This window comes from Lynx canadensis, chromosome X (genome assembly GCF_007474595.2).
Source record: "Lynx canadensis isolate LIC74 chromosome X, mLynCan4.pri.v2, whole genome shotgun sequence".
Lineage (NCBI taxonomy): Eukaryota > Metazoa > Chordata > Mammalia > Carnivora > Felidae > Lynx > Lynx canadensis.
The window spans coordinates 38471724-38484586 of record NC_044321.2 but is presented as its reverse complement, the minus strand read 5'-3'; the positions used below and the strand labels follow the sequence as shown (position 1 = coordinate 38484586).

The 12863-nt window shown below is 47.2% G+C and overlaps 2 protein-coding genes across 2 annotated transcripts in view; one reads left to right on the top strand and one right to left on the bottom strand.

Annotated features, from left to right (window-relative positions):
• EFHC2 (EF-hand domain containing 2) overlaps positions 1–12863 on the top strand; it is a 179059-nt gene that overhangs the window by 30167 nt on the left and 136029 nt on the right. The window lies entirely within an intron of this gene.
• LOC116737908 (putative deoxyribonuclease TATDN2) lies at positions 2860–4686 on the bottom strand. Its single transcript, XM_032592242.1, has one exon. It carries the CDS (start codon positions 4684–4686, stop codon positions 2860–2862), a length of 1827 nt encoding a protein of 608 aa, XP_032448133.1.

The following is a 12863-nucleotide window of genomic DNA, read 5'->3' as shown; positions in this document are numbered from 1 at the left end:
ACTGCAGAGCATAGTCTATGCATTTGCCATAAAAACGCAGAGGGAGAGGAACAGATAAGAAAAGTATTTTCTCCGTATAAAAAGGAGATGCTTCTTTTTTGGAGAGGAAAATTAATTGTGTGTATATATATTTCCTCTCTCTTTTGTGCAACGTGTACTTACAAATGCAATTGTTCATTCACACCCATTTTTGAAATGCCCACTTGGTAATGTCACTTTGCTAGGACCGATCAATGACATTTTGTGTTTTGTTCTCCATGGATCTTAGGTAGCTAGAAAGGGAAACGAAAACGGGTGTGAGGAGCAGAGAGAAGTACACGATGTGGTAAGGGGACCGCAACGGCGAAGAGTGTGACGGAGGTGTTTCCCACGCTTGCGGTCCCAAAGAACTTGAGCTTGCTGAATTGTTATCTCGAATGAATCAAACTGATCTAGAGGTAACCTTGAGAAAGAGGAACACCCTCTTGGGGACGTGTGGCTCACATCAGCGTATCAAAGGACATGTGAGATCCCCAAAGTAAAAGTGTGGAACTTTGTTATAACTCAGTATTTCCCCCAAGATGTGTGTCCATGGAACCTTCTTTTCTGCAACCCTTTATAAAAAGCTCAGGGCTCCTGTGGGTTGAGGGACACACTCTGTGCCGTGTCTCTTTACAGTGTGCATTAAATGGGGGAACAAAAAAAACCTTGCCTCAAAACACTGGCTTCGTGTTGGAAGGCTTTTCGGTCTTGAAAAGACAATCAACTTGCACCTTTGACGCTGGACTTCTTTTGTTCTCCTAAAGAAAAGTAAAGCTCTTAACAGCTTTCTTACACTTCCGCTTCCTTCTTCTCAAAAACTGGATCCACAGCAAAGAGGGAAAAGAAAAATCTATGATACATTCAGGGTTATTTACAGAAACACGAACTCTCAAGGTCCTGGCAGGGTTCGACCCTCTCTATTTAACAGTCTCTTACTCCGGAGGACGTGGAACAGAATGGAAACAGAATATCGCCGCCCGTCAATTCTTTTGCCTCGCCTTTTAAAGAGCACGCTAGAGATAGTGGTTTATTTCTCTGTGCTCTCCCTACGATCTGCCCCCCGCCCCCCCTCCTGCACAAAACACTGTCACTTAACTCCCAGGTGTCAGTGACGTCACTTATCCCATCCAGGGAGACAGTAACTCCCACGTTAAGTCTTTGCTGAGGGCCTGCACTGTTCCAGATACTGTTCTAACAAAGGGTGTATGTACAAGGTGTGTGTTCATCGGGCGTGATGAATGGCAAGCTTCTAAACCTAGTGGGGAGGAGAACCAATGAACGCACAGGCAGACTAACAACACAATCCAGCCTGCGCCAAGTGGTATGATGACAGCCAAAGAGTAAGCCAGGGAGTTTTTTCCTCCCAGGTGAGGGGAGCATTATGTATTTGGTGGTCAGGGAGGGCTTCCCTGTGGAGGAGACTTCTGAGCCGAGAACCAGAGGGGGAGCCAGCGGATTTTTCTGGGATCCAGATAAAAGGACACACAGGAACCCAGAGAAGTCTAGCGAACGCTGGGCCCGTTTTCATCAAGTCGGTTTTTGAGAACAAGAGAAATTTTCCGTCTTTAAAACGGATGGCACTCCTTGGGGCGCCTGGGTGGCTCCGTCTGTTAAACATCCGACTCTTGATTCCAGCTCAGGTCACGGTGTCACGGGATGTGGGGCTGGAAGCCCCACGTCGGGCTCTGCGCCGACTTGGGACTGTTTGGGACTCTCTCCCTCTCCCTCTGCCCCTCCCCAACTTGCTCGCACTCAAAAATAAACAAACATTAAAAAAATAAAGTAAAACGGCCCTTCTCATCCGATAATGGGACTCTTGGATTTAGGTGTGTGTTTTGGCTGGCAGAACTAAGTTTCAGAACTCCAATATTTTCCTAAAATGGGAGTTCCTGCAAATTTCTCCGGGAGGACGGCTGTTTGCCAAGTGGGAAGCTAAAGCTCCTGTGTTTCTGTCCTCCAGGAAAACAGTATTTCTGAGTGGTATACAGTTGGGCCTTGTTAACAGAGCAACCCGAATAGCAGTTGCTATTCATATACTGGTTCCGTGAAGAGATTTGGAATCACACACGCTTTGGGAGTTCAGATGTAAAACTCATCTCGGCGCTGTTCCAAGATTCAACCGACCTGGCTCCCGTCGTGGCTCGAGGTGCCTCCACGGAGAGCCCGCTGGTCACCCCCCCCCCCCCAGCCTGTTCTGCCTATTCATGGGCTAATTTTTACCTAAATCCATGGCCTTTGAGATGAAATGCTAGCGTCGGCTTGTCTTTAGAAACAAGAGACTGCAAGTCGCAGTCACTGAGTGATGAATTTAACGACAAACCGTACGGGTTAGAGAATTCCTATAACAACAACTACGTTTTGGGAACCCACAGAACAAATCACCGGGCTCCCTTTGAAACTCCCACATTCCTTTTTTGTTTGTTCTGTTTTTTAAAGGCCGGTAGGAGGGTGACTTTATGCAGCAACCAAAGCCCCAGGATGCAGAGAACAGGCAGTTGGATTTAGCCAACTTGTACCCTATGGAACGCTTTCTTTTCTTACTGTCCGTCCTGGCACAACTTGGCTGGGAGGAAAAACCCTGGTAAACCACATCGAGGGTAGTTCCCCCTACCCATCCTGCCATTCTGCACCCCATCCTACCAGTCACAAGGAGAAGTCTTACGAAGAGGTTTTGAAGAAAACAGTCCGCCACGGTCTTTTTTTTTTTTTTTTTTTCTGTTCTAGTGGGCTTCTGGAACACGTCTGAACCTCGAGACGCAGGCAGAGTTCACATCAAGTCTGTGCTGTCAGGCCGCTGGTCTCCCTTTTCTGGAAGACGCCTGACCACTCCCTCCTTGCTTAAATATTGTAGATGTAGTTGGTGTTCTCACGCAAGGTGGCCAAGATTTGGGTGAGCGGCTGACCTTTGATTCTGGCGATCTCTCGAACCGTGTACAGGGCCAGGCCCGGGTGGGCATACTGGCAAAGGCTTTTGGGAATCCCCCGAGGCAGGAAATAGGGAGCATCCGTTTCCACGACGATTCTGTCCAGTGGGATATGCATCAGGGCATCCCGGGTCTCCCAGGCCGAAGAGTAAGTCAGGACGGCTGTGAAACCCACAGACATGTTAGGGAAGTACTTCAAGAGGGGCTCAAGGAGCAGGTAACTGCCAGTGAAGCAGTGCCTATGGATCTTGTAGTCAGGAGGCACGTATCGTTTCATGATGGCCAGCAGGTCTTGGTCAGCCTCCCGGCAGTGGATCACCAAGGGCTTGTTCAGGGACACGGCCAGCTGCAGCTGCCTCTCAAATACCTTCTGCTGCTGCTGGACAGGGGTGGTGCACTTGGACGAGTAATCCAGACCCACTTCTCCGAGCGCCACGGCCCTGGGGTGTCGTAAGGCCTGCAGGATGTTTCTTTCCTGACTCTCGTTGTAGTAACGTGCGAAATGGGGGTGACAGCCGAAGGCCCCCCAGACCAGATCCTCCTTCAGGAGATCTCCCCACATGCCGTCCTTCAGTGTGCGAGGATCACAGAAATCGGAGATGCAGCCCTGAAATTCCTTCGGGAAGGACTGGCTATACGTTTCCGTGAACTTCTTAAAGGATCCTTGGAAAGACATCTTGGAGAAGAGCAAGTCCAAGTGACAGTGGGTGTCGATGAAACCCAGGCTTCCCTTCCAGTGGCTCCCTGGCGAGGAACCAGCTGCATAGCCTGCACAAGAATGCGATGGTATCCCCGCCTGGACGGTCATCCTCTCCTGGCTTGCCGCTGAGCTTCTGGGGAAGCGAACCAAGTGGAAATTCAGGGCCGGATCTTCTCCTGACGGCTTCCAGTCTCGGGGCCAGTTCGGCGAGCACACTTCTGACGTGGGGGCGTAACCGCCGAAGCCTCCCCAGTTCTTCACGGCCTGGGGGACGTTGCTGCTGTTGCCCGTGGGGGCGTAGTGGGAAGCCTGGAGGATGTTGTCGTGGTAGCCGGCGTAGTCGAGAGGAGGACCCATGTACACGGGAGGCCGGTACATGACCGGGTTAGCGGCGAAGGATGAAGGCTGCGGGGCTCTGGCGACACCCAGGGAGACTGGCCTCTGAGAGAGTCCCATTGCGGCCAGCTCATCCATAGACAAGAGACTGGGCGGAGAGGGGCGCTCGGCCACCGTATCCCTTTCTTTATACTGCTGGAATTCTGGATAAGAGTTACGTCTGTCTAGATACTGGAGGCCTGGGGAGCCCTTTTCGAAAACGACCACCATCTGGTTGTCCGGGGGCTTCTTGCTGGGTTTCTCCGGAGGACTGATGATCACTTTCCTGTCACCCGAACTGTTGACCTCTATCAGCATCTTCTCCTTCTCTCTAACCACTGGGGCCAACGCTTGCATTTCCCGAGGAGCAGAGAAGGTGACAACCCTGGCGGTTTCTCCCCCGGTTTCGGGATGCTTGCTCGTGCTCGGTTTTGCACCCCGGGAGGGCTGTCCTTTTGGTATGAATTTTCCCAGGATGCCCTGGAGAGCCTTCATGTAATTGGAAGAAGAGGTCGGGTCGTGCAACGTCGCACTCTTTACCTTGACCTTGTTTGAGTCCGCGGCCTCCCTGTGTTGTCCCTCAGCTCTGGCTGCAGGTTCAGAGTCTGAGGAGCTCTGGATAGGGATCCTACCCCCAAGGCGGCGGGCATCCTCTAGAGAAGCCATTTCTCCCAGAAGGGGTTTAACAGCGTGCCGATGGGTTGGGGCTAAGGGGATTCCGCCAACCAAAGGAGCCCCGAACGCTCCCTGCAATCAGTCTTTAAAGGCTGCACCCACACCTGCAATGGCGGCACGGTGGGGAGGAACTTCCCTGGCAGGACGCGCTCCGGGAAAAACCGCAACTCAAAGGCGCCGCAAGTCCTTTTTCTGTATTCTCAGGCACTTGCGGGGCGCTGGCCTCTCCAGAACGTGAGGCGTCGTTACGAGGTGGCCGGCTAGACGGGACACGTCAGCGGGCTCCCAGGGGCCCCTGCATTTACCGGGGGGGCCCTACCTGAGTGCCGCTCTGGCCTCTTTGGGGCCTTGCCCGATTCTTTCAGCAACCCGTCACAGTTTGCCGTGTCCAGGGAGGACCAAGTTCCGCGATGGCTTTGGATTCCAAGGCGCCGTGGCAAATGGCGACAACCGCAGGTTTCGCAAAAGCCCCGGCGTGGCGTCGGGGCCGCGTGGCGCGCTTCCGAGATTACTGCGCACTTTCGTTTTCGCTACTTCCGGGCGTGGGCGTAGAAGCGCTTCCGGGGTCGTAGAGCTCTTCTATTAGGTTTGGAGCGCGAGATGTCAAAACCCTCGAAAAGACCGCAAGGGGCTCCAGGGACCACACAGAGGTGTGTCTGAGCCGGACCCGGGGCCCAGAGGTCCAGGCCGCCAAAGGTGTGGCTAGGTTCGAACCCAGCACCGGAGCGGACGCAGAGGCTCCCCGCATCCAGTAGCCTCGGCCACCGGAAGCACTCACCCCCCCCCAAAACAAGGCTCCCCCCACCCACTAGTCTCGGCCCCCGGAAGTACTCACCCTCCCCAATGAGGCTCCCCCCACTAGCCTCGGCCCCCGGAAGTACCCTCCCCAACGAGGCTCCCCCCACCCACTAGCCTCGGCCCCCGGAAGTACTCACCCCCCCAACGAGGCCCCCCCACCCACTAGCCTCGGCCCCCGGAAGTACTCACCCCCCCAACGAGCCCCCCCCCACTAGCCTTGGCCCCCGGAAGTACTCCTCACCCCTCCCCCAACAAGCTGCCGGTCTTCCACCACCGCCTTGTGTAAGTTGTCCCCCGTCCCCAGTTGACTCTTCCGCCGTGCTGCCCAGCTAGGGTTCTGCAGGAGCTACCACCATGGCTTGCTGTTTGTCTCCCCTCCCCCACCCTCCCCCACCCCCCCCCCCACCCCCGCCGTTCTTTTCGGAAAAACATAGTTTTTAAAACATGTTTAAGTATACGTGCTTTAAAAAAGCATAGTCGTAATTATGGTATGTTACCATTTTCAGTTCTGTGGTTTTTTTTCCGCTCAACGTTTCTGCGTATCTGAAGTATTTTCCTTCCTGCTGTATAATTTTTGAAAACTTCATACTAGTGCCTTCGTAATATTCCACAGAGTACATAGATGTGCCATGATTTACCGAACCCTTCCCTTTCTGTTAATTTTTTACGTTCCCTCGGGCTAGTTTTTTTTCTATTAAAAAAAAAAAAACCAACCCGCTGCAAAGAACATCTCTGCACATATGTTTCTCCATATTTTGGTTTGTTTCTTTGGGCTACATGCCCAGAAATGGAGTTCCTGAGAAGTATAGGAATTTAAACATGGCTCCTCATAGCACCCCATTGTCCTAGAAGCATAGTAGTAGTTAAAAATCCCATCTGTGATGAAAAATCCCACCAGGTCCATTTAATAGGAGAAACAAAACCGCTGCCTGTGATTTTTAATCCGCTCTTAGCTGACGATTTCTTAGCGGAAACATTTTTCTTTTATGTAGTGACCCTCTGGTAAACTTGAAGCTCTCTTTTCATTTCTTCTTACAGGGTCTTTTAAAAGTTAATTAAAACATATCTTTATAAATTAAACTCCTATTAGAGTTTTTTGCTTAGCATGTTTTTTATTTACATTTTAGTCCGTTGAAGTGATCACTTGTGTTTTTATAGTCAAGTTCTGGTTTTTTTCTTTCATAATTTTCTTTTTCTCCTAAGCCTAGAACGGTCATCCTCCCTTTCAAGGCTTTGACACGCACACGTATATTTGGGGGACGGGTAAAGGGTGTTGATTTGCTATATTTAAGCTGATAACCCGTCTGGTATATATTTTGGGTTATAATTTGTTTCAGGATGGGATGTACCTTGATGCTATTCCAAGTTAGGACTTTTTTCACCTATTGATATGTGACTGCCTCTTCACGTTTTAAATTTCTACATGTAATAGAGTTTATTTCCAGACCATTTTTGTTTTTCACATCATTCTGTTTCTTACTACTGTGGTGGTACGCTATTTTGATAATTGAAGCATTGTATTATAGTAATGTATAAAATCTGGGAGGGTTAGCTCCCCTACATTACCTTTAATTTTTATAATTTTCTTTAATAGGCAGACTTGTTTATTTCATCAGGTGGACGTAGAATTATTTTTTTTTTTTTCAAATTCTTCCAAAGCACCAGTGAACCTGAACTATGTTATTTCAGTCTGCTTACCCAGAATATGCCCCACCTGTTAGTCAAGTTCGCCTGTATTTTCTAGCAAGTGTTTTTAGAGTTTCATCTGGGTCCCAGAGTTTTCATGACAACTATTTTTAAGTGTTTGGTTATTTTTTATTCTATTGTGAACATAACTATTCCCTCCCACTATATTTTCAGCTGGTTATTGCTGGTACATAAGAATAGTTTTGATTCAGTTGTGGTTATACTGAAATCCTTTCTTTATAGTTTCTCAGCTTTTGCTTATGCCATTATTGTATCAGCCTGTAATACTTTTTTTGTCTCTTTCTTGTGAATATTTTTATTTCATACCTTCTTACGTTGCCCAGAACTCCTCAAAACGGTATTCAATAACGTTGCCAGGAGGGGCAATTTTGTTCTGTTCCTGCTTGTAGTAGATGCATGGTTTCCTTAACTATAGTGCTGGATATTTAGGCTGTTGTTTTAGAGCAGATGCTTTTCAATCTTACTAAGGAATTACTCTTGGATTTGAAGGTGTATGTGGTAAAGGGGGGGCCTGGGTGACTCGGTCGGTTATAAATTGTAAGCAGTAAGAGTAATAATTGAAATAATAATAGCACCCGGACCTGCCCCCATTTTGACTGATTTCTAGCTGGATAAAGATAACAGGATTCATCAGAGGGCAGTCTTCTTTCTTCAAAGTATTGTCTCTTTGACAGTAATGACAATAAAGACAATAATTATGGGGCGCCTGGGTGGCTCAGTCCGTTAAGTGTCTTGATTTTGGCTGCGGTCATGATCTCACAACAGTGGGTTCGAGCCCCGTGTCGGGCTCTGTGCTAACAGCTGGGATCCGAGCCTGCTTCGGATTCTGTGTCTCCCTCTCTCTCTCTGCCCCTCCCCTGCTCACGCTTTCTCTCTGTCTCTCTTAAAAACAAACATTAAAAAAATAAATAAATACAAATGTATGTGGTTGGAAACAGCATGAGATCATTACGTATTTGTCAAGGTCTTTGCATCTGTGAGGAGAATGCTGCCTTTTGTGCAGGTGGGCATATGATGGTTACAGGCTATTGAATTGTTGGCTTGTATTTTAAATCTCAAATCGTGAAATTGTCTGAGGCGGTTCTCAACCTTGGCTTGCACACTCCAGTCACCCCGGGGAGCTTTAACTTTTTTTTTTTTTTTTTTTTCAACGTTTATTTATTTTTGGGACAGAGAGAGACAGAGCATGAACCGGGGAGGGGCAGAGAGAGAGGGACACACAGAATCTGAAACAGGCTCCAGGCTCTGAGCCGTCAGCCCAGAGCCTGATGCGGGGCTCGAACTCACGGACTGTGAGATCGTGACCTGGCTGAAGTCGGACGCTTAACCGACTGCGCCACCCAGGCGCCCCTCCCGGGGAGCTTTAAAAATCAGTGATGCTTGGGTCCACTCTGAAGGTTCTGATTTCATAGGTGCGTTGGTGTGGATGTGGCCCGAGCATCAGGAATTTAAAAGGCTCTGCAGGGGATTCTCCGGGGGAGGGGGATGAGGACTAGGGCTCCATAGTTTACTTTTAAATGTTATGTCTATCAGGCATTAGAATTCACTTCATGGCTTTCCATCTTTTTTTGGTATCGGAGCGAGTTCCATAATGTGGCAGTTTTCTCGTCCGTGAAAAGTTTGAAAGAACCCGATAGTAAATCATCCCCATCGGAGCCTTTTGTAGAGACAGTTCTTGGGTAATTTTTTCCACTGCTTACTCGGTTATTAGTTTATTCATTGTAGTTTGATAATTCACAGTTATTACAAAAATCACTTATTTAATTGTGGTTTTAAAATTTGTTTTCGTCAAAGCTTGCATGATTTATTATGTTAAGATTATTTATGTCTTGCAATTTATTACATTTCTGTGTCCTGCGGTAACTCACTTCTGACTTCATACTTTCTTATCTTTGCTAGACTCTTACCTGTGTATTAAAGAAAGTCTTGGATTTGTTTATTACAGTTGTTTTTCTCCTTTCAGATTCTCCTATTTATGCTTTTATCCTTTTTGCTTTCTACTTGTTTTCCTTATGACAGATTTTCCCACTTTCAGAAATTTTTGCTCAATTTATTGCTCACTGAGTCAAAACTCTTGGCTACATTTCAGAATTACTTGGGAGAGCTTTAGGAAGAAATACGAACGCCCCTCTTACCTGATGTGATGTGGGTGGCGAGTGAGCCGGCAGGAAAGACTTCTTGAGACGTTTTATGTGCAAAAAGGTGTTTTTATGAAAGCTCGGGGATAGGACCCTGAGTCCGGAAGATCTGCACTGGGACAGGGAAGAACAATTGATTATATACTTTTTTAAGTGGGGAGGGGCAGAGATAAAGGAAGTTTCCCAAAGGGTTTTCATAGTATAGAAGACTTACCGCATCCTGGAGGTCTGGCTATTGTTAAGTTAAGGTTGCTTTTTGCCTCTAGCAAAGCATTAACATCAAGGCCATGGTGAATTCCTTGAGGAATGTTGCTCTGCCTGTATTTGTCCGCAGGCTGCAGATTGTAAAGAAATTTAATTTTATCTACCTTTCTTTTGCCTTTGTTCTCATCATTACCTGCCCCCATAATTCTTTAAAAAAAATTTTTTTTTCTTTTTAATCCTTATGCATTTGGGGAGGGGGGGAGGGGGGAGGGACAGAGCGAGAGGGAGACACAGAATCTGAAGCAGGCTTTAGGCCCCGAGCTGTCAGCGCAGAGCCCAAGGCAGGGCTGGAACTCACGAACTGGGAGATCATGACCTGAGCTGAAGTAGGACATTTAACAGACTGAGCCACCCAGGAACCCCTTTTAAGTTTTTTTAAACGTTTTTATTTATTTTTGAGAGACAGAGAGAAAGAGCACAAGCTGGGGAGAGGGAGGGACAGAGAGAGAAGGAGACAGAATGTGAAGCAGGCCCCAGGCTCTGAGCTGTCAGTGCAGAGCCTGAAGTCAGGCTCGAACTCATGAACTGGGGGATCATGACCTGAACTGAAGTCAGATGCCTGACTGAGCCACCCAGGGGCTCCCCCCCCCCAACACCCCACATGATTCTGATTCACTGGGCCTGGGCTTTGTTTTCTTCCTTTTCTTTTCCCTTTCTTCTTCATTTTTTTTCCCCTTTCTTTGTCTCTTTCATTCTTTCATTCTTCCTCCCTCCCTCTTTCCCTTTCTTTCTCTTTTCTTTCTCTCTTTCTCTTCCTCTCTTTCTCTCTCTCTCTCTCTCTCTCTCTCTCTCACTTTCTTTTTTTCTTGGCTCCTAAAGCAGAGCCAAGCCTGAAGATAGCTGAGTTAGAACAATGAACCGAGTAAACCCTCTTTAACTCTAAATTCTCTTAGGTAATAATCTAAATCCAGTAATTCACCCAAGATTATCGCTTTACCAAACTTTTATAGGTTTGTACATCTTTAATTCTGTACTCATGTTTTGTATTTTCACGTTTACTTTTAATTACAATACAATAATTATTAGTGAGAACTTTTGTTTATAGTTACATAATAACATTTCTGGTTGTATTGCTTTGTGATTAATGACTGGAACTTGTATAATTTATGTGTTTTCAATTCATTAGAATTTTTTGTGAATTAGCCTGTGTAGGGGAGGAAAAATCATTTTCCCTTTACCCTTGTAGGTGCTTGGCTAAGATGCCCCTATGATGAAAGACAGATTAACAAGAGAAATACACGCAGAAGTTTAATAACCTGTATACCTCCTGTATACATGGGAGAGACCCAAGAAAACTTGAGGAACTCCCACAAATGGCCAAAGTCATCACCTTAAAATACTATCTCCAGCTAAAGACAAAAGAGGTTATTGGGAGTGGGGGAGCTACTTATGGGGGGGTGGGGGACTAGGAAAAGCATAGTAAACAAGGGTAGGGTTGTTATGCAGATTTAAGTCACTGCCTTCTCCATTGATAAGAGTTTCTAGAGGTATTTGGTCATCCCTCTTCTTGGTACAGTGAGGGAGACACCCTTGGAAATGGAGATTTCCCTTATACATGTAAATGGCTTCGTACGAAAGGGTCACTTTTGAGGCGCCGTGGCTTCCTGGCTTCCTCTGTTGAGTGTCCCACTCTCGATTTAGGTTCAGGTCATGATCTCACGGTCTGTGGGTTCGAATCTTGCGTCGGGCTCTGGGCTGATGGTGCAGAGGCTGCTTGGGATTCTGTCTCACTCCCTCTCTCTCTGCCCCCCTCCCCTCTCTCTCTCTCTCAAAATAAATAAATAAAAACCTTAGGGGCACCTGAGTGGCTCAGATGGTTCAGCATCTCACTCTTGGTTTCGACTCAGGTCCTGATCTCACGGTTTTCTGGGTTCAAGCCCTGCATCGGGCTCTGTGCTGATAGCACAGATCCTGCGTGGGATTCTCTGTCTCCCCCCGTCTCTCTGCCCCTCCTCTACTTGCGCTGTTTCTGTCTCTCTCAAAATAAACAAACTTTTATTAAAAAAAAAAAAACACCTTAGAAACAAAAACCAAAACGGTCACTTTTACTTGGATTTCAGAGCTTCTCCTAGGTCAGCTGTTTCTTAAAAAGAATCAGTTCGAGGTAACTCTTATGCCAAAGAAGAGTATTTTGGGATGTCACGTTCTGCTCCCCTTGTAATGCCCGAAGTTCCGAAACCTCCCACAAAAGTCCACCAGAGTCGTAAGTCAAAGCCAAGCGGCAAGGGTCGTTTATTGCAGGTTCGAACCTGGTCCTCTGCGCACTCGTCGCCGGTGACGCAAGAGGCCACGATCAGGGTTGGTACAGCGTTTTTATAGACAGAGACAAATAGCACAGGGGAGGTTTCAAATTATGAGGGGCCTGATTAGTTGATTTTAAAGTAAGGACATTTGTTGTTCTCTGATTGGGCGTCCTTTGTCTGTCCTTTGGCGGGAAGGCTTTTTCCGTTACTTGTGGCGGGAGAAAAAAGGGGGAAGGGGGAAGGGGGTAGGGTAGGTGAGGAATGTGCTAAGCAAGCAGGTTTACAGAAGCGAGAAATGCCGGTTAGTTTATGTACAATCACTCATTCCATTACATATCAGACTACATTTAGGAAGGTTTACAACCCATTCTACTACACAGCGGGTTACATTCAGGAAAGGCCTCACAATGCTCGTAGCAAACCGCAAGCAAAACAGACTTCTCAGCAATTGTATTTCTTATCAAAGATCCATAATAAGCAGAAAAGAGAACTTTAGCTTTAAACTAAGGCAGGGCTGTCATTTGGATTTAAAGCTGTTCTTTTCACCCTTCGCGTGATAAATTTCTAGAACTGTACAATTGTCACGAATAGGGGAGCCATCCTCTATATGCGATAGAAACTCTCCTATGGTTTATTTTCTTAATTCTAGGACTCTGTATTCACAAAAGAAATCACTGACTTAACAGCTTTTTCAGGGAGGATCAACAACACCACGTTAAATGTACAGAAATTTGGGGGCGCCTGGGTGGCTCAGTCGGTTGAGCGTCCGACTTCAGCTCAGGTCATGATCTCACTCTCCGTGAGTTCGAGCCTTGCGTCGGACTCAGTGCTGGCAGCTCAGAGCCTGGAGCCCGCTTCAGATTCTGTGTCTTCCCCTCTCTGCCCCTCCCCTGCTCATGCTCTGTCTCTCTCTGTCTCAAAAGAAAATAAAAACATTTAAAAAAATTAAAATGTACAGAAATTTGTATTGTCTACCCACTTGTAATTGTATGCATTGATCCTTAGTGGTCACATATAC